This window comes from Tamandua tetradactyla, chromosome 7 (genome assembly GCF_023851605.1).
Source record: "Tamandua tetradactyla isolate mTamTet1 chromosome 7, mTamTet1.pri, whole genome shotgun sequence".
Taxonomy (NCBI): Eukaryota; Metazoa; Chordata; class Mammalia; order Pilosa; family Myrmecophagidae; genus Tamandua; species Tamandua tetradactyla.
Genome location: NC_135333.1, coordinates 113,515,627 through 113,542,577, shown reverse-complemented (window position 1 = coordinate 113,542,577; position 26,951 = coordinate 113,515,627). Strand labels below are relative to the sequence as shown.

Below are 26,951 nucleotides of genomic sequence, written 5' to 3'. Positions count from 1 at the left end.
ACTGAATTCCTGGGTGGCTCAGGCTCCGCACCAAGGCCAGGAGAGGGTAGAGTGAGAGTGGGACCTTCACTGGCTGAGGTAGGGCTGCCCCTGCTCAGAGGCAGGGGCCTGGAACAGATGGCCCCCAAGGATGCCAATTTAGGGTGGAGGGAGACAGGTGAAACTGGGTGAGGAAAGGGTGCAGGGGCCAGGATGGGGTGGGGGAAGGGGGTAGGGCTGGTGGTTCCCTGAAGTTTTGTTTGTTTGGGGCTTTTGTGCTGGCTGGTCCTGTCTGGCAGCCATACCCGTGACTCCTAGAGACGCCTATACTGACTGCACACAAGAGAGACTCTGCCGGGCCAGAGAAGCAGCAGCAGCCCGGGACCCCACGTCCCACTGCCCCAAGCCAGAGCCACAGGTAAGCTCGCCCTGCATTCCTCCAGAAAGACGAGGCCACCCTTAAGAAAGGCCACCCAATGCTCAAACCCCAGAGACAGGCCCCGGAAAGCCAGCTCCAAGTAGGAACTTGGCAATTAACTGTGACTTTTCAAAATTCAAGGGCTGGCTGAAGCCAGCAACAGTCAGCCAGAAATAGCAAACTTGAAAGAAATGACACAGAGGGGCTCATGAGAAGTAGGTGTACAGCTTGCAGAAAACTGGAGGCAAGACTGCCCTGAACCGAGCCCCTGACAGTCAGAAGGCAGCTTCCTTTTCTGCCTCACGCCCTTTGCAGAGGTCACAAAACCTAGAGGCTAAGAGCAAGGGCTCAAAACTCCATCTGTGTGGGTTCAGCTTCATTCCTGATAACCCGTGCAACCTTAAACCAGGCGCTTTAGCTCCTTTGGGCCTCAGTTTCCTCCTCTGTAAATCAGGGGTGATGAGAATTAAAACATCTAACTTCAAAAGGTTGTCTGGAGGGCGAAGAGAGCTAATCTTTATACAGCATTTGGGGCATACCCAATATGTCAGCTGTTATTTTGACATGTGCAGAGCCCAGATGCTGCCATTGCCTGCTGCCTCCATCCCCACTGAGTCCGCAGGGACGGCGGGGAGGCTGAGGGCAGCAGGCCGCGTTTGACCACATGCCATCCGGACACCAGGTCAGGATAGAGCGATGGGAGGCGGGGGGCGGGGGGGGGGGGAGTGCTGTGCTGGTGCGTGCTGAGTGGGGAAGAGGGCAGCGCGGGTCAGAAGTGGGCACACGGACAACACCGCACCCAGGCACGTCTTGCCAACTCTCCACCAGCATCGGCTAGACCTGCAGTGAGCCAGACCCCCAGGGTGCAGGAACGAGGTCCAGACTGGGAGACAGGAGGCCTGGTGGGGGCCCTGTGACTCAGGCCAGGGGCTCCCCCTTTCTCTGGTCCCAGAGGGGACTGAGACCCCTCCCATCACTGACCACCAGGTTTGTCCCTCCCAGACACAACCCTCTCTCTCTGTCATGCCCCCCGCCCCAGCCAGGGCCTGGGAGCCCATCCTGCCGCACAGCCCAAGATGCTGGGCCAGGTCCAGGAAGGGCACGTGGAGCCATCAGGTCAGGGCAGAGGGTAGCGGCTGGACCGCTGTGGAAGGCAGGAGGCGAAGCTGGGAGAACTGGAAGAGTGGGACCCCCTGGAACTGTGGGGAGTAGGGGAGCTCCCGCAGACTGGTATGAGGCTTCTGCTGCCCAGCAGAGGCTCTGTGGTAGCAAAATCGTGTCTTTTCTATATCTACTTAATATTAAGATGAAAGAAGTGAAGGCGTTAGAGAAGAGAGGAGGATGGAGTGGGAAAAGGGGAAAGGGGGCCTTGAGGCAGGGCTGCAGCTGACCCCCCACCCCTTGCCCCCACCACACCCAGCTCTCCAAAGGCAGGCACTAGGGATCAGCACCATTCACAGGGCACAGGGCGGCTGTTGTACCCAGTAGTCCACTCAGTGCTTTGCATACTCTCCCACCTGGGAGGTGGGTATTTCTATGCCCGTTTTACAAATGGGGACAGGAATGTAGCAGCCCACATGAGATACCCACCCCCCATGGTGAGCAGCTAAGCTGAGCTTTGAACCCCAGCTCTCATTTTTCCAAAGCCTTGACCATCTTTTCCTCTCCAGCCTGAGACAGCTGGCTGCACCTAGTAGGGCAACAAATGATAGAACTGATGGAAGAGGGTGGGGAGAGGAAGGAAAGAAAGGAGGGGACCCAGGAAGGTAAACCAAGGCGATTCTTTGGCAGCTAGAAAATGAATAATAAAGTGTTGTTTCCCCATGCCAGCCTGACACTAAGGTTGCTGCGTCTTGCCTCATCTTTTCCAGAAGTATGTGAGCCTAAATACGTCAGCCTTCAGGTATGCAGCTGAGGTCTGTGGTGAGAGTCTCTCTCTCTCTCTCTCCCCCAGCCCCCCCTTCCTTCCTCTTGCAGACCCCATCCCCTCTCCACCCAGCTGGCCTGCCATTGCACCTCCTCCAGCCAAGCCTGGGGGAGGAGGGGTGCCCGTGGCCAGCCCCCTCAGTGCACCAGCTCCCCTGCCCGGGGAGAGAAACCGAGCATGATGCCGGAGGGGGGCGGGAGCGCCCCATCATCTAACAGGTTGGTCGGGCTCGGAGGCGTCCCGCCCTCGCCGAGCTAATGAGCACTGCACGACAGGTGTTTGCTCCTCAGTCCCTGGCCTGCCCTGGCTGCGACCGGACGCAGCCACCCGCCACCACCCCTTGCACGCTTGTCCGCTCCCCCAGCCCCGCGCGCCCTCCCTGCTCCCGGGCCGGGGGGCCGCGATGGCCTGCCGCTCCTGCGTCGTTGGCTTCAGCAGCTTCAGCAGCTGCGAGGTGACCCCGGCCGGCAGCCCCCGGCCTGGGACCTCGGGATGGGACAGCCACGGAGACCCCAGGCGGGGCTTCAGCTCCCGCAGCCTCACGGGCTGCTGGCCGTCGGGCACCATCCCCAAGGTGACCGTCAACAGCAGCCTGCTGGTGCCCTTGGATTTCAAGTTGGACCCAGCGATCCAGCAGCTGAAGAACAAGGAGAGGGAGGAGATGAAGACCCTCAATGATAAGTTTGCCTCTCTGATTGGCAAGGTGAGTCGGGGTGGGGTGGGGTCCTGAGAGTAAGGATTGACAGTTTGGGCAGGTGGCTGAGCTCTGTATTTACCGAGCATCATGCCCCACCCCCGCCTCCAGCCAATGGGGAGCCGGCGTGGCCCCACTCTCAGATGGGGAGGGAAGTCCCTGATCCATCCTGGCATGGGAGGGGGGATGGGAGGCAGTGAAAGGGAGCCAGGAGGGGCTCCGAGGGATGCTGGATAGTAATGTGCTGCATGGCCTGGGGTCACCCAGCACCCATGGGTGGACCGGGGAGGAGCACGCCGAGGGTAGTAGGAATGGTTGGTGTCCTATGCCCTGGCAGGTGGACAGCAGAGATGACCTCCCAAGGACCAACACTCATGTCCATTCTTCAGGCTTCTGTCCTTGCAGCCTCTCTCCCAAGGCTGCCTGGCTTGGCTTCCCAAGGTCGGAAGCGCCAGCAGGGCCGAGGGGGTGTGTGGGGCCCAGGAAGGAGGCTGCGTCGTCGAGAGAGGATGCAGCTTTGGCACGTCAGGAGATAGGAATGCAGGGGATGGATGCCGAGAGTCAAAGCAGGCAGCCAGGCCTCAGGCACCAGCCCGCGGAGAGGCAGTGAGTCCCCAGCGCCCTCACTCCCACACTGCCCAGACCTCCCTGCCCACAGCCTACACACTGGTCTGGGGCACTTGTACCCAACTCTGCCCTAGGGCCAGGGCCACAGAGCTCCTTAAGGAGTCCTGCCCACTTCCCACAACTGCCCCTTACTGGCTGCCTCCAAGAAGCCTTTCCTGACCACGCTTCCAGCTCACTCCCTCCAGCCCTGCCCAAGAAAAGAAATCATAATGGTAACAGCTGCCACTGATTTGCTATTTCTCAGACATGGTGCCAGATGCTTCACATCTCTATCCCCTTCGATGGCCTAATGAAAGCAGGTATCTTTATGCCCATTGCACAGATGAGGAAAATGCAACCTTTCTCATCCTCCCAGTAAATCCATGTGCCATCCTTCTGCCCCTAGCCCAGCCCTTGTCCACACTTTGGTCTCTCTGATTTGTGGTCCTTTCCTCTGTGTGATGGGGGCACTAGCTAAGAGAGGGACAGAGGGAGGAAAGTAACACTTTCTTGGCATCAGTTGTACACTTGGCTCTCTGCAGAAACTTTTCAAATGTGATGCAATTTAGCCCACATAGCAACTCTCTGCAGTGGCAGTTCCATTCCTCATCCTGTGCAGATGAGAAAACCCAGGACCAGAGTGGTTAAACAGCTTGCCCAAGGCCACACAGCTGGCAAGTGATATAGGATTTAAACTCAGTTCTGTGAGACATAAAGCCAATAGTCTCTGAGGTGGGAATTATTTATTCTCCCACTCACACGCCCAGACCAGAGTTTCCTTGTCCACAGCTATGGTGCCCAGGGTCGGAGTCTGTGGAGGGGGAATGAGTAACTAGAGCAGGACAACTGTCCACAGAGGTGGAGCATCCCTCCCCCAGCCCTGGTTTTCCCTCAGACAACAGCCCAGCTGCCACTGGGAGACAGGTTCCTGCAGAGCCTCCTCCTTTCCATACCCAGCTTAATTCCTTAAAAGGAAGGCTTCGCTGTGCTTTGTAATTTGGCTGAGACTGGTGACTTTGCTCCCTTGAATGCCAGAGCTGATATCACTCTGTGCCTCTGCCACAGGGACAGGAGGGATATGTAGGTGAAGGGAGGGGATCCTAGGGGTTGGGGTCCTGTGCCAGGAGCCAGGCCTATGCCCTGTAATGTCTTCAGCAGGCTCCGAGTCTCCCAAGCCTCAAGATTTCAGGGTGCCAAGTGGAGAGAGGTTGAAGCCAGCCCCTTGGGGGCCCTGATCGGTAGGGCTGTGCCCTAAGGAGTCCCCACTGACCCACCAACCCCTGGGGAAGGTGTGTTAGCTCATGCTGCTCCCTTCCTGCCTCTGTAAGGCCAGTGAGGGCCTGGGTGGATGCAGGCAGCGGTTAAAAGTGTGAAATCTGAAGCTGCATGTTCAGGTTTGAATCCTGATTCCACCACTCACCAGCTGTGCAATCTGGGACAAATTATCTAACTTCTCTGTGCCCCCTCATCGGTGTAATGGGCTTGTCAGAAGTGAATGGGATCATTCTGAAAAGCATTTAGAACACATCTGGTACATGACAGGTGCTTTCTAAGGGTTTTGTTATATAAAAAAAATCAAATAAATAGGCCCTGGCCCGGGTTGCTCCGAGAACCCAGTTAACCCCTTCCAGACAAGAGCCCAGAGAAGGGGCGAAGGAGGGGACCTTAGAGGAGGGCAGCGGAGGAACTTCACCGGAGGGGAGCAGCACCAGCCAGAGAAAAGTGTGAGGGCCTGGGCGCCAGAGGCCAGACCGACGCAGAGCTGGGGATCTGGGCAAGGCCAGGAGAGAGGAAGGGCTCAGCCTGCACATCCCCTTTCTCAGCCCAGCACTGAGCACCAGGGGGGAGGAAGAGGAGGAGGGAGCCTCCCAGAGGCCTGCCAGGTGGGGGTGGGGGGCAGGGTTGGCTGTGCAACTTGCTGGATGGGTCCTTGGGCGAGCCGCTTAACCCTCTCAGTGCCTCAGAGTCCTCCTCTCTGCTGTGCTTTGCTCTAGGGTGGGCCTGAGCTCATGCAGGTGGAAGGGCTGGGGGCAAGGGGGGGCGGGAGAGAGAAGCAGCAGGGCAGAGGCTGCCGGCTGGGCTGCTCACCTTCACATGCAGACAGCAGAGGGGACCCAGGAGGGACAAGAGTCTACAGAAAGGGAACCGAAGAGGGTGGTGAAATGTCTGGAGATGGATGGGTAGAGGCAATGAGGGACCTCAGGAAATCACTGGAGCCAACTGCCTGCACACAGGCAGGAGGGCACAAATCTGACAAAGCAACTGAACTTCCTTGGGCAAAGCCAACTTCTGGCTGAAGGTGAGGGATTTGAGTCCCTCAGCCCCCTACCTAAGAATACCCGCGTGCCCCAGAGGCACTGCCCTTTAAGCTTGCCAGCCTAGACTGTCACCCGTTGGGTTGGGGACCTGGAGCCCGGGTGTGGTCAGCCTCCCTCCCTCAAAAGGATCCCTAGCCAAGAACTCCAGCTTGGGCTCCTCGATTTCTCCAGCATACAGCACATCTCTCCCTACAGCTCTGCCAAGTCCCGGCCCTGCCTTCTAGCTGGGCCATCCAGCACCATGGAGTTGGACCACTGTGAGTTCTGGGCCTCCAAGCCTCAGTCTTCTCATCTGTAAGATGGAGAAGCAAATAAACCAAGCATCTCTGGGGCTCCTCCTAGAGCTGCCACCACATGCTCTAAGGCATGGCGGGGCTGGGGTGGAGGGTAAATACAACCAGCACAGAGAGGAAAAGAAATAAGCGGTGAGGCTTGGCAACCTTGGCAGGTTGGAGGCAATTAACCTGGCTCTTCACAGGGCACCTGGATTATCTGCCCTCCCCTGGCCTTTGTTCCAAGAGGGAGGACCCTTCCTATAGAGAACGTCCCAGGTAGAGGATGAGTTTCTATCCCCACCCACTGAGACAACAAGCAACTCCCCTAAGGGCAGCCAGAGACAGGGGGCTGCTCCTGATCCCTTAAGACCAAAAGTGCCCTGTGGCTGGATTGGCTGGCCAAATGCTCCCCATCCGCCAAGGGGCTAGTGCTGAAACATTCAGGGGGTTGAGGTTAGATTACAGGAAGAACTTTCTGGTGTGAAGTTCTTTTCGGTTGCTCATGGGTGGAGGAAGGAATTTCACATCTCTCCTCTCACCCCACCCTCAGTGTAAACACAGGGCTCCTGCTTGTCAAAACGGAGGGAAGGTGGGGTGAGCAGATATTCTCCCCCACCAGGCTCCCTCTTACACACACACACAGGTGTGAGAAACCCTCCTGACCTCCATCCCTACCGAACTTGTTTGGCTGCAAGTGCAGCAGATGGTAGGCTCAAGGTCAGCTGCAAGCAGAGCTTTCCTGTACAGCTGGGAATTAAGCAGGAGAATGACAGCCCATGAGTGCCACCATCATATACCATCGGCTGTCATTCCTGCTGGTGACGTCTAGTGTGAATATCAGAGGGGACTTCCCAAAGTCATCAGATCTTCTCAGGAAAACAAAGGGGTTGGGGGTGAAACCTGGGTATACGGGCAGGACAGAGAGAGAGAGAGAGAGTGCAAGGAGCCCCCCCCCCGCCCCCGCAGCCACACTCAGGCGCAGCAGGGAGCCCATGGAGGTCCGGAGGCAGCGGTGGCCATCAGATGGGCCTGTCAGGAAAGCTCTGTGGCTCCTGGACACGGCCCTTGCCCCGCTGGGCCTCCATCTGCTCCCAGTAAGTGAAGGGGATGGACCAGCTGATCTAAAAGTCTCCAGCAGCCCCTTCAGACCATGTGAGCATGTGAGCCTGTGCCAGCCGTGGGCGGGAGGGGGCCCGGCCGCCTGCCTGCCATCGTCGTCAGGAATGTTATTGGGCTTATTATCACAATATCCTCATGCCAGCAAGAGCCCACGCTGCCCGGGAGCCAGGCCCTCAGGGCCTACCCATATCCTGGGCACCCAGGAGTGGGGACCTCAAAAGGAAAGTAGACATTCCCAGCCTGATGGGAGGGACGGTAAGAAGGACAAATGAGGAGAGGGTAAACTGAGGACCTCAGCACTCTAGCCTCTAGCCGATCATTCGTCATGGAGACTTTCTGCAGAAGGCGAGTAAAGTGCACCTATGGGGAGGGGGGAAGGGCCGGGATGGTGGAAAAGAGAGTACCGGGGGTGAGGACAGGCAGGGTGGAAAGAAGGAGAGGAGCCGAGAGGGACCCAGCTAGTCAGACAGCGCGTGGAGTGAGCCACACCAGAGGTGGGAGCCCTGCAGCAGTCTGCACGGGAGAGCCGGAGGGAGGAGGCAAAACTTGCCCAAACTGGAAGCAGCAGGCGGCCCGGAAGGGCAACCCAAGCAGGAGACAGGAGGCACGTGTTGAAGGGGCTAAGAGCAGAGGCTGAAACCCAAACTGCCTGGATTCCAAGTCTGGCTCTGCCATTTGCTAATTTTGTGATCTTGGGCAAGATATTGAACATCTCTGTGCCTCAGTTTCCCCCTTAGTAAAGTGTGGATAATAGTGTCTGCTCCATCGAGGTGTTGCGGGACTTAAATGAGGGAAAGAGGGCAAGCGCTTAGAACCGGCACTCAGTAGGCGCCACATAAGCATTTGCCATTGTTATTTTTATTCCAAAGTATACCCCCATGTTCTTCGAGGCGGGCAGGGCAGACGACATTATTTCCAACTTCGTAGGTAAACTAAGGCTCAGAGCTGACACAAGTCCGAGTCTGTCGGGTGGATTACCACCGAAGTACTAACCAGACCCTACCCTGCTGAGCTTCCAAGACAGAATGAGACCAGGCTTGTCGAGGAGGGGGTGGCAGATGGGTTTCTGACACCTCACATTCCCTGAGGTCTCCCACCCAAGCCCTAGGCAGCACCAGAAGCCTGTCAGCTGCAGGCAATCTCACATCCTAGTTCCCCCTTCCCTCAGCTAGCAGCCTAAGCATCTGGGTGGGGAGGGGGGGCGGTGGAGGGAGACTTTAAGTGACTCCACCTCTCTCCCATTCCCTCCTTATCTCACCATCTTCCGTTTGAACAATCAGGAATTGGAGAGTACTTCTGAAAGCTTCCAGCCAGGGCCTGGGGTGATTGTATGCAGTTGAGGAGCCCTCACTTCACTGGGTGCCTCTGTGGGCGCTTCGCTGGCTGGTCCCTGGCCTCAGCCCCTGTGCCATCCACACCCAGCTCCCTCACCACCACCCTTCTGCCCTCCCAGGTGCAAGCCCTGGAGCAGCGCAACCAGCTGCTGGAGACCCGCTGGAGCTTTCTGCAGGGCCAGGACTCAGCCACCTGCGACCTCAGGCACCTCTACGAGCACTTCCAGGGACAGCTGCAGGAGGAGCTGCGCAAAGTGAGCCAGGAGAGGGGGCGGCTGGAGACCAACCTGCTGCAGGCGCTGCAGAAGGTCGAAGAGTTCCGCATCAAGTAGGTGGAGGGACCACGGAGGGGAGCTCCTCAGGTGGGAGGTCCAGAGCACACCAGCCAGAGAAAGAGGAAGGAAGAGAAGGAGCATTTCTCTCCTCTAGAAATACTTAGTGAGGATCTACTATGTGCCTGGCAGTCCTCTAAATACCAGGGATTTTTAGATTGACTCTCCCACCACCACCCCAGATATGTCCCTTACAACAGAGTTGGTCTCACGGCTGGTTCCCAGCTGAGCACCGAGCTCACCACTGTTGGCACCGCTGCAGCCCGCATCACCTGCCTTGCACAGCCTCTTCTTGGGGCCGTGAACGCACTAGCTCTCGCCCACACAGCCCGCTAGCTATGGGAAATTATGTCACTCGCTAGAATAACAGATGGGCTTCTGCTTTGGATGTGGCTTTGGATGTTGATCTCAAATGAGCTGGAAAGGAAAGGGGAGCGGCTGGGGTGCAGGCAGAGGATGGAAAGAGTGGGTTTTGTTTGAACAAGGACTCAATCCCCCAGAGGCAATGTGTCCCAGGCATTGAGTTTGACTTGGGAACTAGAGAAATGAAGAAAACACAGCCCCAGCTTTGCCAGATGCTGTGACGACTTAGTTGAGGAGACAGATAGGGAGACAAGCTGCCATGGACGGTGTTGTCCAGTGGTTAAGGCTTAGACTGGAAAAGGTTTGCTCCTCGCAAGTTGCTTACCATGTGAACCTCAGTTTCCTCCTGTGTGCATGGGGGTAATGATCATTGATAGCAACCTGAGGCTGGGAAGGGGGCTCAGTGGAGAGCTCAGGTATCCAGTGGGGACTGGAAACTGCAGCATCACTTACCCTTTCTGGACACAACTCCCCATATACCCCAGTCATAAATGGCGGCTTTCCTACCCCCTAGAAGGCTGAAGGCCCAGCACACAGTGGATACTTGACACAGATCTGCTGAGCTGAATTGACCAGTCCAGTGGGGCAGACCAGGCATTTTGGGTGGCTCAGGAGAGACACAGCCCTCTCTGGCTGGGCAACGGGCCAGGCACCAGGGACGAGTGTTCAGTGGCGGAGCTGAGGCAGAGCAGCAGAGGCTGAGCCCTGCCCCCACCCCCTCCTAGGGCCAGGGTAAAGGGAGCACAGGGTGTGGCCTGAACCCCTCTCCCCTCCTCCAGTGCATGGGCCAGCGCCAAGCGCTGCTCATTCAAGGTGCCAGAGGGTGGCACAGCCTGCAGGGAAGTCCAAGTATCTGGCTTGGTTTGCCCACCACCTCTCTGTCTGACCGCTCCTGCTCAGGCCTCATTTAGGATCATGGGGGACAGTCACGCAGGAAGCGCCCCATGCTCTGTGGACCTCAGTTTCACATCTGTGGAATGATATAGCTGGACCTTCATAGTCACCCAGGCCTGGTCTGCAAGCCTAGCCCGGCTGGCCTGGTGGCCGGGGTCCTCCCTGACCTGGGGCACCTGGGGCCACCTCTCCACCAGCCCCACCCTCCCAGAGGTCCCAGGGAATCTGTCCACCTGCCCTGAGCTGCTCACCTTCCTGACACCTGACCAGTCAGGGGAAAGTTATGTCAGCTCACCAGACCCATGATTCATTTCACCAATACCTACTAGGTCTTTGGCCCTCAAAGAATCGGAGAATGGCAGAGCTAGAAGGAGCCTTAGATCCTCCTTTTATAGGGAAGGAAACCGAGGCCCTGAGAGGGCAGGGGCTTGTCACTCACACAGCCCTGCGTGCTGAGTCCCATCTCGAACCTCAGCCGGCCACCCCGAGGCTGCTTCCATGGGCCAGCGAGATGGTGTCAACGGAAGCACTTTGTAACTGGAAGTTCTGGACAAATACTACTTGTTGTTTTCATCTGACTCATCCTCCTCATTTGGCTTGTTGCCTGGTTTCCATCCACCTTCTGCTCAACTTTACCTTCTTTGGGCACAGGGAAGCACCGTGATAGGGGAACAGGAATCTGGGTCTAGGGAATCTGGGGGCTTCTGGGCCTGCAAGCCAGAGGCGAGGAAGCTACAGCCTGGCTGTGCAGAGCCTGCGGCCCCAGGAGCCAGGACGCCCGCCGAGCCCTGCCAGGGAGGGGCTGTGCCCTGCCTCTACCAGGCCGATGAGATCAGCCTCACTCCCAGAAATAAACAAGCTGCAAAGGGCCTGAGAACAGGTCTGGGAGCCGGTGACTGGCAGAGGATTGGGGGGGTTGGGGGAAATGGCATTACCTACACCTCTACCGAGGCAGAGATTTCCAAAAGCTTTGAGGTGGCGGGGACTCCAGGATCAGCTAGTCTGCCCCTTCTGTGTACTAAGAAGGAAGCAGAGACCCAGCAAAGGGAAACCAATTGTCCAAGGCCACACAACAAGTACTCAGGGATGCCACTTGTGCAAGCTGTTCACTGCACAGGAGCATCAGGCTGAGGAGGGGATGGGGGCTAAAATCCAGCCACGCATCAGGCTGGTACAGGACTGCACACTCCCTGAGGAAAGGCAGCTTTTTCTAGTTCACTTAAAGCCTACAGATGGCCTATCAGTTCCTTATGGGGATTGGCCCTAAACCGGAACCCAGGGTCCAGCCCAGTCCCATGTCACACCAAGCCACCAGCCTATCCCCAGGGGCGTCTTAGCTACTCCTACTGACCCCTTGCAGCACCCACAGATGCCATGAGTGTCCCCCCAGCCCCTACACTCCCGGCAGCCTTCTCGGGGCTGGGAGCATTTCTCAGAGCACGTGCCAGGCCACAGTTTCCCCTAGGCTGACCCTGCCCTTCTCCCCTAGACCCCTGGCAGATTTCTCTTTGGTGAGAAACAAAGCTGCCCCCCTCCCCTCCCCAGCCAAGGGCAAATTCAAGGCAGCTCTGATGGGGCTCATGGTCCCCCCTCCCAGGCCTGAGGTTCTCCTTCTAAGGCTTCTCAGAGGAGAGATGTTTTTTTTTAACAAAACAACATACAAACACGAACATTCTTACCATATGCTCATTCCATTCTTGGTATGTAATCAATAACTCATGATATCATCACATAGTTGTATATTCGTCACCATGATCATTTCTTAGAACATTTGCATCAATTCAGAAAAAGAAACAGAAAGAAAAAAACTCATACATACCATACCCCTTACCCCTCCCTCTCATTGACTGCTAGCATTTCCATCTACCCCATATATTTTAGCCTTTGTTTCCCCTATTTTTTTCTATACCCCTTACACCTCCCCTTCATTAATCACCAGCATTTCAATCTACTAAATTTATTTTAACTTTGTTAAAATTTATTTATTTATTTTTAATCCATGTGTTTTACTCGTCTGTTGATAAGGTAGATAAAAGGAGCATCAGACACAAGGTTTTCACAATCACACAGTCACATTGTGAAAGCCACATCACTATACAATCTTCAGAGGACAGATTTAAAAATAAATTGGAGTGCAGGCCCAAAGCAATAAGAAATTCCTCAGTGGGCCACGTGGAAATCAGAGATCCGGTAATCAGGACGACTCACGAGAAGGGCGGCAGAAAGGGCTCACGGAGGATGGAAAGAGCAGTGAGCAGGAAAGGAAGAGATTTGGTGCTTCAGAGCCCCCCTGTCCCCTCCCACTTCTCTCCCCAGTCTCCTGCTCCAGGCCAAGGAAACTCTGCTATCCAGAGGGTAGAGGGGAAGGCTCAGCCCCAGGGTCGGTGCAGGGAGAGCCAGTGGATAAGGGGCTTCTTAGCTTGGGGCTCTCTCAGACCCCCTCTCCAGGGCAGGGGATTCCTGAGAGCCCCCCAGGTTCCAATGGGAAGCCTGTTCAAGACATCCCAGCCCTGAGGATTAAGAATAATGTGAAGGCTGTGCAGAGAACCACCCAGCTATCTCTGCAACAAGGCTTCCCATGGTTCTCCAGGATTGCTGAGAGGCCAGGGTCAAGGGCCTGAGCTCGGGTGACAATAATAGTCCTGGCTTTAGTAGGTGCTGGGCAACGGTCTTAACACTCTACGTATTAACCGATGGATTCCTCAGACATCACTGCTGTCATAGCTGAGATGTAGACAATAATTTGTCCAAGGCCATGTGGCTAGTTAGCCAGGAAGGCAAAATTTGAGCCCTAGAAGTTGGGCTCCAGAGTCCAGGTTGAACCACCACACCACAGTAGCCTCCAAGCCCTCCTTTCAGCCTCCATATCCTATCTGCAAAATGGGTCCAACATGACCTCCCTAGCCAGGGATTCTGAGGCTCATAGGAGAGAGGGCCGGGACAGCACACAGCACAGGGCAGGCATGGTCCATGGTACCTCCCACTCCCTGCCCCAACCTAGGTACTTCTTGGACATTTTATTTGCTGTGACAGTCCCCAGGCTCCAGAACAGTCTCCCTGACCAACCCCTCTGCCCTAGCCCCTGTGATCTGCACCCTCAGAGCATCTCTCAGGCTCCTGGAAGCCAAGGCCAAGGTGGGTTTTTGCATCAGGAGCACTGATGCGAGCTCCCACCACATCCAGCTGAGCCCCTGCCAGTTCTAGCCTCTCTTAAGGACCCTCTAGGCCAGCCCACCCCTCAGCTCCTTAGGTTGGCTGGTGCAGGAGAAGGCATGAGGGGTGCCAGGTGTGGCCAGCTGGCATGGTCATAGGTGACACTGCCCGCTCTGCAAGGTCAGGGACTGAGACAGACAGGCGGCTGTAATTAGAGCCACCAGTGATTCAGGCATTCTCTGGAAAGGAGGGCGGGAAAGAGGAAGCCACAAATCACCATATATACTGGGGCAGGCTGAAGGTAGGGAAGTCTGAGGCTGACAGACACCTACCCCCATGGGGCCGAGACAAACGTCTCGATTGGAGGAAGAGGGCAAGGTCAGAAACCAGGGTCTGGTTCTCCTATCCCGCAGCGTCCTTGCCCCCAACACCAGGTGGACTTGAGTAAGAAGGGGGTACGACTGAGAAGGGAGGAAACCCACCTGTGTTGAAACCTGACTGTACTTGTCAGTCATTGCAGTGGAGGATGACTTCGTCACAACTCCCCTCTGCCCCCAACACACACACACCTTATGGATGAGGAAGCCACAGAGCAGGGGTGAAGGTACTTGCCCCAAATCACAATCTGACTGCAAAGCCCATGTCCTTCCTCTCCTCCTTTTAGAGGGAACGTGGCAGGATGGTGTCCAACCTTCTAACAAAGCTCAGGAGGGAGGAAAGTGGGACTGCGGGGAAAGTGAGGTACGAGCAAGGGGCTGGGAACAGACTTGACCAAAGGCATAGCTTGTTCAAATCTGAGGCTTCTGGAGGAGGAGTTTGGGGGAAGGCAAAGGACCAAAGTGTACAAACTGGGAAGGCTTCCTGGAGGAGGTGAATGCAGAGCCAAGTGAGAAGAGGGGCAGAAGCCTCTGGAAGATCATCCAGAGGGTATGGGAGTGAGAGAATGCGAGGTGGGTTTGTCTTCTTCACCAAACACAGCACCAGGCAGGGTTTCATGGGGAGGGGATATATCCTAGAAGACATGGGGTTGCCTTCTCCTGAAGGAAGGGCCCTTTATTCTAATTGGCTTAGGCACCAAATGAGAGAGCAGAGGCCTTGTGGCCCCGCCCAAGAAGGGTTAACCGAACCCCAAGCTCCCCCCACATCCAGCTGAGTACCAGCCTCAGGGCCTGCCTCTCCCTCTTCCATTCTCCCAGGTATGAGGAAGAGATCTCCAAACGCACAAACATGGAGTTCACCTTTGTCCAGCTGAAGAAGGTAACAGCCTCAGCCTCTTCCGGGACCCCTTCCCTACATCCTTTGTCCTCAGGATCACCTGTTTTCCTTTATCCTCAAGCAAAAGCCTCAGAGGCTTGATGCCCAGGACCGACAGACAGAAAGCAGCAGATAGACAGAGGCACCTGTCCTGACCCTGCTCCTTTCTCCTGGAGTCTGAGCCAAGTGCCCCCACACACACCATTCTCACTCAGGAAGCAAACTCCCCCCTACCCACTGCTCTGGGCTGCTCCATGCCTTCTCCCATCCCTCTCTTCTGCTCTTAACCCCCAGGACCTGGACACTGAGTGTCTTCGACGGACTGAACTGGAAACCAAGCTAAGAGGCCTGCAGAGCTTCGTGGAGCTGATGAAAACCATCTACGAGCAGGTGAGCAAGATGGGATGTCCTTCAAACCAACAGTCAGTGTCCATGGGAAGGGGATGCAGGGGTGGGGAGGGCGTCCTGTGAGGAGCGGGACTGCAGCATCACTTACCCTTTCTAGCTAGACATAATGATTCCCCAACCCCCGACCTGGCTGCAATCAAGAATCTCATTCGCCTGCTGCATGGGCAGGTTCCCAAAAGGCCACCCTCTAAGGGAGAACTCGTGTCTTGGTGTGTGTACAGAATGCCAGGAGCGTGGGGGGGACCAGCATCCAGGCAAGGGTGGGGAGGCTGGGTGCAGAGGCGGGGACCCAGGAGGCCTCGAAAAACCATTCTCATCAAATGAGTCCCTCTCTAGTCTGCACCCCAAATCTCAGCACCCGCAGACCCAGCTCTGATAGGTGTGCATTTTACCCTTCCCCTTTCAGCAAGGACAAAGACCTGTAGTCTAGTTCCCAGACAAGTCTGGCTTCTGGGGGGACAAAAATGGCCCAGCAAGTGCCCCAGAACACAGTCTCATTGGTCCTCCAAGGCCTCAGCTGAGCCTCAGTGGATAAGGACCCAATATTCCCAGCCAGCCACCAGTGCACTCATCATTGTGGACCCCACTGAGGGACACCGTCTGCCACCCCTCAGCTTCAACCTTTGCTTCCTGGGCATCCTTCAGAACAGGTGTCCTCCTCTCCACGGCCATTATTTTGGGGTGAAGAGGTGAGGGGTGATTCTCCTAGGCTGAAGTCCCCTTCCACAAATGCCTTCGGGTCAGCAGAGAGCACAGCCAAGCCACTGGTGGGGATGCCGGGCCTTGGCAGGCTGTGCACTGCAACTGCCAAGCTTGGGAAGTGCAGTCAAGGTCAGAGCAGACCTCCAAGTCTCCACCTCAATCGTGAAGTTCTGCTAAAATGGCCCTGCGGGCTACTGACCACAGCAAACGGGAGATAGGAGCTTGTGGCCGAGCACAGGGCACACTCCTTCCCAGCACGCTCAGCCCCTAACTGAGGCTTCCATGGGTCTGAGACCTGTTTGCGGCTAGGGGAGGTAGCAGAGCAGAGAGAACGCCATGAGCCTTGGGACCAGCAGGAAGGCAGCCTCCTAGGCAGATCACCCCCCTGAAAAGTTTTACATCCCTGCCAAAGCCCCCCACAGCCAGGTCAAGCCCCGCTGCCCAGGGCACAATGCCCACTGATCGGCCTGAGGAGTGGGCCAAGGGCTTCTCTGCCCAAGCTCACATGGGCTGATGAAGCCTGACAGATGTCAGCAGGGCTGATGGCGCAGAACCTGCACTCCACCTTGCCCACCTACATCTCTTGGCAAACTCAGAGCCCAAGCTTTAAGGCAGAATGAAGGCCCTGCAGACATAGAGATGTAACTGAAAGAAGGCTGGGCATTACCAGTGATATACCTGGGTTTTGCTGGAGACATACCCACAAGTCTCAATAGCCAGGGCTGTGGATTCCATTTGGAATTTGCAGCCCTTGAGCCCCAATCCCATCTCTGTCTTACCATTTCTATGACCTTGAATAAGGTATTTCTCCTCTGTGCCTCAGTTTCCTCGCCTGTAAAATGGAGAGAGCCTCGCAAGGTTGAGATAAGGGCGAACTCCATTCATTCATTTAACAAATGTTTCCTACATGCCTACTGTGTGTCAGACACCAGTGTCACGGCGCTGAGTAAGACAGGCAGAGGCCCTGGTCTCGATGAGTGCACAGCTTAGGTGAGAGGCGACAGGAAATAAACAAGTAAAAAAAATATCTGAACCAGAACCAGATCATTCCAGAGGGTGATAAGTGCTAGGATTAAAAAAGTCAATAAAAAAATAAAAATAAATAAATGGGGAGATGCAATAGCACTGGAGGAAGGGGAGAGCTTCCAATCCCGTAGTTGGCGGTGGGGATCTGGGGGAGCTGTCAGCAGAGGTGCACGCCAGCCAGAGGCCCAAAGATGGGATAGATCCAGCCCAGTGGAGATTACTAGAGAAGGCATCCCAGGCAGAAGGAAGAGCTGTGCAAAGCCCCTAAGGCAGGAGTGAGGTTGGTGATTAGAGGAAAGAAAAGAAAAAGGTGGGCTGGAGCCAAGAGGACAGCACAGGGGGCCATAGATGACAAATCTGAGAACCTGGCATGAGTTGCACCAGGTAGGGAATCTTTTTCTAAGTAAGATGGGCAGCCACTGGTGGGTTCTGGGGAAGGGTGATGCATAGGTGGGTGTCAGGGTACAGTTTTCCTTTTATAAAACTGCTGTGGAGAAGGGACTGTGAGAAACATAGAAGTGCTCAACACACTGTTATTGTTACTTCTGGAAGCAGCAAGGTGGCTGGTTGGTGTTGGGATGCAAAGACCGTGCTTCCCTTCCTTTAGCAGTACAGGCTGAGAAGGCAAAACTGACTTTTGCTAAAAAAAAAAGAGAAACATAATGTGAGCCAAGTATTTACTTATGAATTTTCTAGTAGCTTCATTTTTAAAAAGAAAGGAAACAGATCAAATCAATTTTAAAAGTATATTTTATTTAGCCCAGTTTATCCAAAATATTATTATTTCAACATGTAATCAATCTAAAAATGAATGGGATAGCTCGGGTGCAGTTCCCGATGCCTGCTCATGCAAAAAAAAAAAAGAATGGGATATTTCACATTCTTTCCATCATGTTGAGTTTTTGAAATCCAGTATGTATCTCATGTATAGCCATCTCAATTCAGACGAGGCACATTTCAAATGCTCAGTAACTAGTGGCCACCATAGTGGACGACACAGGTCTAAGCAAAGGAAGGTGCCAACCGCGGCTGCCTTGGTGGGAGAAAGGTATGGCAGAGAGTGAGTCACCCCGAGAGAGCTGACTCAGTTTCAACCTTGGAGCAGGCACCAAATCCGAAAAGCACCACTGAACGGCCCTCCCTCTCTAACACTCACACACTCACACACACACACACACACACACACACACATACACACGTGTGCATGCATAATCCTGGCAGCCCCACCCGCAGGCCTCATGGGCCCTCCAGATGTCCATGAAAAGCTCCGGATGAGTAGGGTCCAGGCAAGTTCTGAACAGCTCTTCCTAAGCAGCTGGGCAAGAGCCGATGGCCACAGGGCTGCCCAGGACCTCATCAAGCACTGTGGCCTCCTCGGGGACCATTCCACCCCTCACTTCCATCACTAGGCTTCATGGCTGACAGCCCTCCAGGGACACAAGACTGGTGAGAGGACCCAGGCCAGCAAAGGCTCACATTCACCCTCAGCTTTCACGGTCAACTCTTGCTCCCAAGTATATCCGAGGCTTGGCTGTGTCCAGCCAGAAGGCCCCCTGCCCCACCCATGGATCCTGGTTCAGGGAGATGAGCTGCGGACCCTGCTGGTAGTCCCTGCAGCCAGGTGCACCACCTGGGACGGTCATCCTGCAAGAGACCACAGTCTAAGCAGCTCTCGCACCTGCCCCTAGACCTTTCACCCCAGCTTCATCGCCTTTACCAATTAGAATAGTCACCTTCACATTTATCTAGTACCTTCTGTATTCCAGGCACCACCCTAAGTGCTTTCCACACCTAATCTCATTTCAAAACAACCCTAAAAACTAGGCAGTTTGTCATGATGATTAAAGAGCATAGACTTTAGAGCAGCTTGGATGTGAATCCTGGCTCAGTAATCATGTGACTTGAACAGATTATTAAATCTCCACTTCCCCCCTCTGTAAAATGGGGAGACTAATAGTGCCCACCTCACTGGGCTGCTGGGAGGATTGGTTTTGTTACTACATCCTCAAACATTCCTTTAGAGCAGTGTCTGGCATGTGGTAGGTTCTTAATAAAGGTTGGCAGGTTTCGGTTCTATAATTCTACCTATTTTACAGATGAGAAAACTGAGGCTCAAAGAGATTTAAAAACTGGGCTGGGGGCGGGCCACAGTGGTTCAGCAGGCAGAGTTCTCACCTGCCCTGTCAGAGACCCAGGTTCGATTCCCGGTGCCTGCCCATGAAAAAAAAAAAAAAAAAACTGGGTTGGGCTGGGACTAACCAGCTAATAAGAGGGGGTGGTATCCAGAGCCCTGTGCATGAAGCACTCCATTTTTCTGTTTTAAGTTGGCCTCTCTCATGGGGAGTATCAGGCATGGCTGCAGGCTATGAGGGTGTGTTGGTGCAGGACACGGTTTAATCCTCTGACTTCCCGGTCTCTGTCCTCCTGAATCCTGCCCTCCCTCCACTATCTGGGCTGTAGCCGTGGAACAGGCCCAGGACGGTTTCAGCCTGTCACTCTGCACGGTGTGACTTGCTGGCATCAGAACCAGACTCCTCGCTGCATCAGCCAGAGCTATTGGTTTCGTATACTAGATCCAAATTTGCAACCTTCATCTTAGGGAAATACTCCCACCCTTTGATGCATGGCATGTCTCTGATCAGCACTTAGCTACCCATCGGGGTCACCTCCTGCCCTGACCGGGGACCTCGGTGACGAAGGCCACACACAGCATCCCTCTCAGGCTTGGCCTTGGGGAAGTTCCAGCCTGCCACTTGGCTGAATCCTTGCCAACTTGGCAGCCACGTCCTCTGAGGGGTTCATCTCCCAGTGGCACCCCTACGCCACACAAGGGAGTATCGACACACGCTCTGCAGCTCGGCCGGGCCAGCCGTCTGAACAGCTCTGGGGTTGCTCTGAGCCCTCCGTTTCCAGTGTTTATTCACCAAGCTCTGGCTTAGCTGCCTCTTTCCAGAAGGAACCGGAGGCTGCTCCAGCAGCCATGTCCTGCCAATCATGATAGCCTCGACGGGAACGTCCTGCTCCTCACTCTGACCATGCCCAGTCCTGACCATGCCCAGTCCTTTTCCTGGACTCTAGCAAGTGCCAAACTAGGCCTGGGCTAGAAGTGCCATCGCAGGGCTTTGTCCGGAATCTCCCATGCCACTGAGATACCCTGACGCTGCATCTCTGAAACTGTCCACAGCCGGAGTGTTACTGCCATCTGGGAAATGTCCATCTCTGGTGACAAGCAGGGGCTGCGGTGGTGGGCGTGAGTCTGTGGTAACCACCAACTTCATTCTGGCTCAGGCTGTGCCCTGGCCTGCTTCAGCACAGAGATCTCTGTTAAGTTTGTTTGAAGATCAACCAAAACTCCTGAGCAGGAGACCTTCTTTCTGCCCCCCCACCGAGAACAGCTGGCCTGGTCTAGGCAGTCACTGAGCTCAGGGCTTCGGAATGCCTGCGACTGCCCAAGCTTCCTTTTCCAGGAGCCCACGCTTGTCCCCGGGAGGTACTGGTGGGTAGGGACCTGCAGGCAAGCAGACAGGGGAAAGGCAGCCCGCTGCAGGAGGCCACAGCTGCCCGTGAGGCTCCAGCGGCCCCACCTCTGCCCCTGCAGTCCACAGCTACAGCGAGGGGCTCAGAAGTAGCAGCCAACACCAGGTACAGAAACCAGAGACTCAGCCACAGCCTCTCTGAGCATGAGGTGCACAGAGGGTCAAGAGGGGGCCTGAGGGCAGAACCAGAGACCAGAAGACCAAACACTGAGCCTGGGTCTGAGCAGGCCTCTCTAGCCAACTGCTGGTTTTCGGGAAATCCATGAGACAGAGAAGCATGGGGTAAACACTGGGACAGCGGGACAATAAGTCAAACCCAACTGCAGGAAACTCTACAGTGCAAACAATCTGGTTTTATTTTCCCCTACCCCAGTGAGAAAAAATTGCAAGGAAAAAAACCAGAGAAATAGAGGGGGTAGCTATAGACTAAAAGAGGCTAAGAGACTTATGGACCAATTGCAATGTAAGGATCTTGGTTTAGATCCTGATTCAAAGAAACGAGTAAAAAAAAACATATGAGGCAATCAGGGAAATGGGGACCCTACCTGAAATATGATGATTGAAATAGGGGTCTAGGAAAGACTGTGAATGCCAAAAGGAGTACTTTTCCAGCCCCAGTCCCACATCCTCCCTGCCTACGGGGGAGGCCCCCCACCTCCTGCCTGGCCCCCTCCCTGTCTCGGTGTGGCCCACTGAGTCTCTGTGTGTGCTGTTAGCAAAGGACACTCTGTTTATTCCCCACTTACTCTCCTTCCCATGATGAGTCCCGCCAGGGAAATGGCCCAGCACCCAGAGGTGACACCCTACAGCCCTTAGGTAGCCCCCTGCACAAGGCTGAGCATTCTGACCCAAAAGATGCCAGGCTGCAGTCATGATAGAAAGCTGGTCTAGGGCAAAAAAAAAAAAAAAAAGAAGAAGGAGAAGACCTCAGTTTCTGGACCCCATCCCTCCAATGGGGACGCAGCAGCGACAGAGAACAAGAGCTCTGGAGTCCAGCTCTGCCCCTCACGGCGGCTTCCATAACCTCTTTGTGCCTCAGTTTCCTTCTCTGTAATCTGGGACTCACAGGGGCACCCAACTCCTGAGGACTAAATGTGAGGATACCCAGAAAGCCCTCGGCACACAGCCCTGGGGGGGAGCGAGCACTCAGGGAAATGGTAGACTCTGTCACTTCCAGGGGGGCTCTAGGGATGTGGGTTGGCATTTTCTGAGCAGGGAAGAGGACGGGAAGGACCCCTAGGAAATAGGAAGGAGAGGAAGGAAATACTGTGGCTGTATCCTGCTGTGGCTGCCTGGCAAGCCCAGGCTGGTCCTGAAGTCTCCGCATGGAAGCAGCGCCTCGGCCTGTGGCAGCCTGTTCCCTTTTCCACGGCGGCAGGGGAGGGGGTGCGAGCTTGTCAGCCTCCAGCCCACCCGTCCCCTCACCACGCACGGGAGCTTCCATTCCAACATTTATTCAACCAACTGGGGCACTCCTTTGTGCCAGACCCTGTGCCAGATGTGGGGGCCCGGACAGGGAAAGGCGGGGAGCTCCCCATCCCATGGGGGAGGCGGAGTGACACCCCACAGAGCCGTAATGGTGACAGGGGGCCTGACTCGCCCCATGCCTGGGCCTTTTTCCCTCGGCCAGGCAGAGGGCACCAGTGCAGAGAATGGGGAACCTGAAGGGTGGGCCTCTGGAGCCAGGAGGGGTGCCCTGCCACCCTCCCCTCTGCTCAGAGAGGGGGAGTAATTGGGGAGGGGGGGACCAGCGGGTGTAGACTTGCTTCCCAAGAGCCCAAGCTGATCGTGGCTTCAGGAAGCCAGGCAGGGAGCTGCTCCTCCCTCTGCTCACCCTGGGGTGAAAGGCCTGGGTCCCCGTGCCCTCCCCCAGCCCTGAGCCCCCACATCTGTGTGCCCAAGCAGGAGCTGAAGGACCTGGCGGCCCAAGTGAAGGACGTGTCGGTGACTGTGGGCCTGGACAGCCGCTGCCACATCGACCTGAGTGGCCTCGTGGAGGAGGTGAAGGCCCAGTACGACGCCATCACGGCCCGCAGCCTGGAGGAGGCCACGGCGTACACACGGAGCCAGGTGTGGGCGGCCGGCCCCACGCGGAGGAGCGGGGCAGGGGGCCGCGGGCTGGGCCGGCCGTGGCCGGGGTCTCTTGCAGCTCTAAGATTCTATGAGGAGGATAGGGTAGAGGGCCCGGGACCGCGGCAGTCAGTGCTCAGGCAGGGGTGGGGAACGTGCCAGGCCCCGAGGGGCAGTCAGAAGGTCAGCCCAGGGCCAGTGCCCCCTGCAGCACCAGGCCCTATGTGGGCGCCACCCAGGGGCTCAGTCTAAGGCAGCTGGGAGACCATGCAGGAAGGGACGTGCCGGGGGGCTGGCTAGGGGGTCGGGGTGGGAGCTGTGGGTTGCAGAGGAGGATATGGGGCTGGGAGGATGAACTAAAGGAGCAGAGTGTCAGGGAGGGGTGAGGGGGCTGAGAGGGACACGGTGAGCTGCCCCTCCGTGCAACCTCCTCCCCGGCCCATGCAGCTGGAGGAGCGGGCCGCCTGCTCGGCCGAGTACGGAAAAAGCCTCCAGAGCTGCCGCAGCGAGATTGCCGACCTCAACGTGCGCATCCAGAAGCTCCGCTCCCAGATCCTCTCCGCCCAGAGCCACGTGAGTGCAGCACAGGCTTCACGCACACTGAGCGCCCTGGTCCCTCGTGCCTGTGGGCCTCGGCCTCCCATCAAATGCAAGGGTGGCACAGGCTCCTGAGGTGGTTAAGAAGACCACAGGAGCTTTGCACGTTGTAAATCGGCCATGGCTGTTGGAATATCAGACAGACTCCACCATACAAGCCCAGAGCCTACTCCCTTCCTCCCAGGCCTCCCACAACTACACAGAGAGAGAGAGAGAGAGAGCGAGAGCAGGGGCCTGGGTCCCAGCTCTGGCCTAGACAAGCAACCAGGGCCAGTGCCTCTTAGTTAGGAGGCCCCAGGGACACTCTCCCATGGTGGCCAGTGGAATTTCCCTCTGGCCTCCGGAAAGCGTCCTTAGTTCTCACTGAACTCCCTTACTGCACTGCAGCCACTGCACGCCCAGGAATGCCAGGACTCAGCCTTCCATCCCCACACACGCTCCCACCGGGGCCCAATATGGGCTCCAGCCCTGGCCCTGGCCCACTCTCTCCCTCCCAACTCCAACTTCTAACTCCTTCCTTCTGTCATCCTCGCTGCAGTGCCTGAAACTGGAGGAGAACATCAAGGCGGCCGAGGAGGAGGGGGAGCTGGCCTTTCAGGACGCCAAGGCCAAGCTGGCGGAGCTGGAGAGCTCCCTGCACCAGGCCAAGCAGGACATGGCCCAGCAGCTGAAGGACTACCAGGAGCTAATGAACGTCAAGATGGCCCTGGACATCGAGATCGCCACCTACAGGCACCTGCTGGAGGGCGAGGAGAGCCGGTGAGGGCCGAGGGGCGCAGGGAAGGGCCAGGGGAGAGGGAGGGCTGGGGGACCAGCCCCACGCAAAGCCAGCCTCCGCTTCCAGCCTGGCACGGGGAGTCTGGAGGGCTTGGTTTCAAGTCCTGGCTGAGCCACTTAGAAACTGGGGGATCTTGACTCGGTTAATTCACCTCTCAGTTTCCCCACCTAGAAAATACGGCTGATCATGAACACGCCCCACCTCGTAGATATTTAATGATATTCTCTCAAAAGAAGTGGTCTGTAAAGGTTAGCAGAGGCCCAGAGAGGACAAGCTGGCCAGCCAGGGCCACACAGCAGGGCAATCCTGGGGGGAGTGGAAATGGCAGCCAGGAATTCCCCTCCTCCTGCCAGACCCCAGGTCTCTAACCTCAGGGCAGCTTAAGCCACAAGCCCTCTTCACATCCCACCGTCTCCACCTTACCCCCCACTAGGGTGGAATTGCCCTCAGCCACGAAGGTCAGCACCGTGCAGCCCCGATCCAGACATGGTGAGTCTACCTGCCCCAAGAGCCCAGGGTGGGGAGGGGGCCAGCGTGGAGGGGGATCATGACCCGAAAGGCATCATTTTAAGTGGCTCCCAACCCCTAGCCCCTTCCCTCCCCCACCCCTCATCTCTCCTGTAGCTGCCTCCAAGTCAGGCTTCTCCACGGCCCCTGCCCGCAAGAAGAGCAGCAAAAGTCACATGATCAAAATCACTGAAATGTCGGAGAAGTTCCTCTCACAGGAGTCGGAGGCCTCAGGCTAAGGCAGCTGGACCCTAGGAATCCCAGGTCACTCCTACTGCAGCAGGAGAGACTTAAGCTAGACTCGAGAAAGCAGCTTGGAGCCTCTAGCTTGGGAGGGGAAAGCAAAACCTGATCTGGAACTGAGACGAGGAAGGTTCCAAATCTGACTGCCTTTTATGGGTAGCCTGGGGGTAGGAGAGGGGTGTCCCCGGATATTCGGGTCCGCTCCACTCTACATCAACATCTCACAGTCCCACCCTTCCAACCTTCCGACTGGAGGTTTTCCTCACTGGGTAAACTGGAATTTGGGATGAGTTTTGTCTCTGCCTCCTCCCTCCTTGAGGCTCCTCCCCCAATACAGGGCTCTAACCAAGGTCCCTCTGACCTTTTTGCCCAGCCCTTGCCCTAAACTTACATCTCAAGCCTTACCTTGCCTCTGGGTCAGAACCGAGGCTGGTGCCCTCGTTTGCCCAACCCAGTTCCAGCCCCTGGACTGGGGACTGGCGAGCACTGCTGGGCGCCCCCACACCCAATATCAGGAGTTCCTGGGGAGGCTGGTGCTGAGTACCTCCGGCTTTCCTGCACCACCAGGGCTCCCCAGACGCCTGAAAGTATTAGGGACCCAGGGGAAGAGGGACCCTGGGTGTTTGGGATCTGAGCCTGGCCCTCTGTGATCAGCCCAGACACCCCTGTCCCTTTCCTCCTGTGGGTCCCTCCCAGCAGGTCTCAGTCAGAACTGGACCAGCAGGGGCTTGGGGGCACCACCCCCAACCAGCTCCCAGCACGGTCTCTGGAAGCTATTCTTGCCATGATCAGCTCCCTGGGGTGGGGAAGGCCAGATGGTAGCCTGGGACCAGGCAGGAGAATTATATCCTCCCTTTACCTCCCTGCCACCCCTGGTTTCACAATCCCTATTCTCTGCCCCCCCAGTCCAGGCAGGCCCTTCCCAGCCCAAACACATGACTGGAGCACCAGGTCCTGGAGACCCCCAGCTCCACCCCTACCATGAAGCCCTAGCGCTTTCATTTCCCATGAATCCCACTTCTCAGGCCCCCTACTCTCTTCTCCATCAGGCCAAACAGCCCGGCCCTCCCCTTCCTTTGCCTTCATTGAAGAACCCAGGACCACCCCACACCTCTGAGGTTTCAGCTTCTCCTTTCTTCTTCATAGCTTCTTCTCTGCCCTCCACCTCTTCCACCCCCTCCTTCCTCCCGGCCTCCCATGGAGCCATGAAGAAGGCGCCGTGCAGGCAGGTCTGGGAGCCCCTGAGTCCTCGAGATTGGAGATTGGGCTGGGGAGTCTCAGGGAGAGTCTTAAAAAGGCTCAACCAAAGAGAAAAGTTCTACATCTAACAACACTGGGGGTTTTATAGGAGTGTTTCTTTCTTCCTCTGTGTCTCACATTTGAAGTTTGCAGGGGGCTCCTAGCAGCTCCAGCTTTCCACTGAACAAGCGTCCTTCTCTCCTTCTCTCTCTTCTCCCCCAGCCACCCCTTGCCTTCCCCTCCTCTTTCAGCCCCAGCCTTCAATTCATTCATCTCGTTTTCCAGGACATAGTGGCCCCCAGCCTTGGCCTGACCTAGGCCTGAAGCCCCTCCAGGCCTGTGGGGGGCGCCCAAGGGCACCGACTCTCAGGCTGGAGGGAGCCGGGATATACACTCATCTCTGTGTCAGGAAGGCGTCAGCCTGCCCTGAAATCCCCAAAGTGGTTGCTGGCTGCTGCTTTTTCTCAGGCTATTTATTGGTTTCCAAGGGAGCAGATCCTCAATGGGGATACAAGATTTATAAAATATATATATATTATTTTTTCATAACTTATGTGGCTTTTAACTTATTGCTTCCCTTCCTGTTTCTGCATAATCCATGCGGTATACACTATCTTTCTGGATAGAGAACATATATCCCAGCCGCCCCATCTGATGGGCTGACTGTCTTGGGGCGGTGCCCCCTTCTCCCTGCCAAGGGGTGAATAAAGTGCTGAGATTTGTCCATGGATAAAGCCGTGTGTCTGCATTTATCTTCCTTTTGGGATCGGTCTGTCACTGGTCAATCAGGTTGATGGAAGGACTTTGGAGATTTCCCAATTATGGGGAAAGGGGGGCCGAGTTATATTTTTGGGCCAATACAACTTGGACACAAAAAGTTCTCCTGCCCCATCACCCCACAAACAGCCCATGCCAACATCAACCTATGTTCTCAGCAGATTCTGACATGTCCAAGCACCGTGCGGGCCCCTTATCAGGCGCTGTCAAGGGGGATTCCCCGAGCGGTGCAGCATTCCTCCTCAAACACTTCTTCTCAGGCGGCACCATCTAGAATATATTCTGATGAGTACAGGCCTAAGCCTGCCAAATCAAATTCTAGCTCAAAAGGGTTAAGAACCTTGTCCAAGCTCAGCTCTGTGCTAAAGCACCTAAGATTGCTCTCCACTCCTCTACCTGCAG

The 26,951-nt window shown here is 56.0% G+C and overlaps 1 protein-coding gene across 7 annotated transcripts; it reads left to right on the top strand.

Moving 5' to 3' along the window:
- The first annotated feature begins 298 nt into the window (after window positions 1–298).
- Window positions 299–26,325, top strand: KRT80 (keratin 80). 7 transcript variants are annotated; one of them, XM_077110753.1, is made up of 12 exons: window positions 299–397; window positions 970–1,079; window positions 2,269–2,300; window positions 2,397–3,027; window positions 8,790–8,998; window positions 14,609–14,669; window positions 14,961–15,056; window positions 22,244–22,408; window positions 22,856–22,981; window positions 23,544–23,764; window positions 24,217–24,272; window positions 24,408–26,325. In XM_077110753.1, exons 4-12 carry the CDS (start codon window positions 2,728–2,730, stop codon window positions 24,527–24,529), a joined length of 1,356 nt encoding a protein of 451 aa, XP_076966868.1. In that variant the 5' UTR covers window positions 299–397; window positions 970–1,079; window positions 2,269–2,300; window positions 2,397–2,727; the 3' UTR covers window positions 24,530–26,325. The 7 variants fall into 7 exon arrangements, with proteins under 7 accessions (XP_076966868.1, XP_076966870.1, XP_076966865.1 ...); XM_077110755.1 differs by lacking the exon at window positions 970–1,079 and having other exon boundaries at window positions 2,228–2,300; window positions 2,600–3,027; XM_077110750.1 differs by lacking the exon at window positions 970–1,079 and having other exon boundaries at window positions 2,228–2,300.
- The last annotated feature ends 626 nt before the right edge of the window (window positions 26,326–26,951 follow it).

Excerpts from the sequence above, each read along its gene's own strand:
- KRT80 (XM_077110755.1), top strand. The coding sequence starts at position 2,728 with ATGGCCTGCCGCTCCTGCGTCGTTGGCTTCAGCAGCTTCAGCAGCTGC. Across the intron at positions 15,057-22,243 it reads TGAAAACCATCTACGAGCAG|GAGCTGAAGGACCTGGCGGC; the intron begins GTGAGCAAGATG and ends GTGCCCAAGCAG. Across the intron at positions 22,409-22,855 it reads CGGCGTACACACGGAGCCAG|CTGGAGGAGCGGGCCGCCTG; the intron begins GTGTGGGCGGCC and ends CGGCCCATGCAG.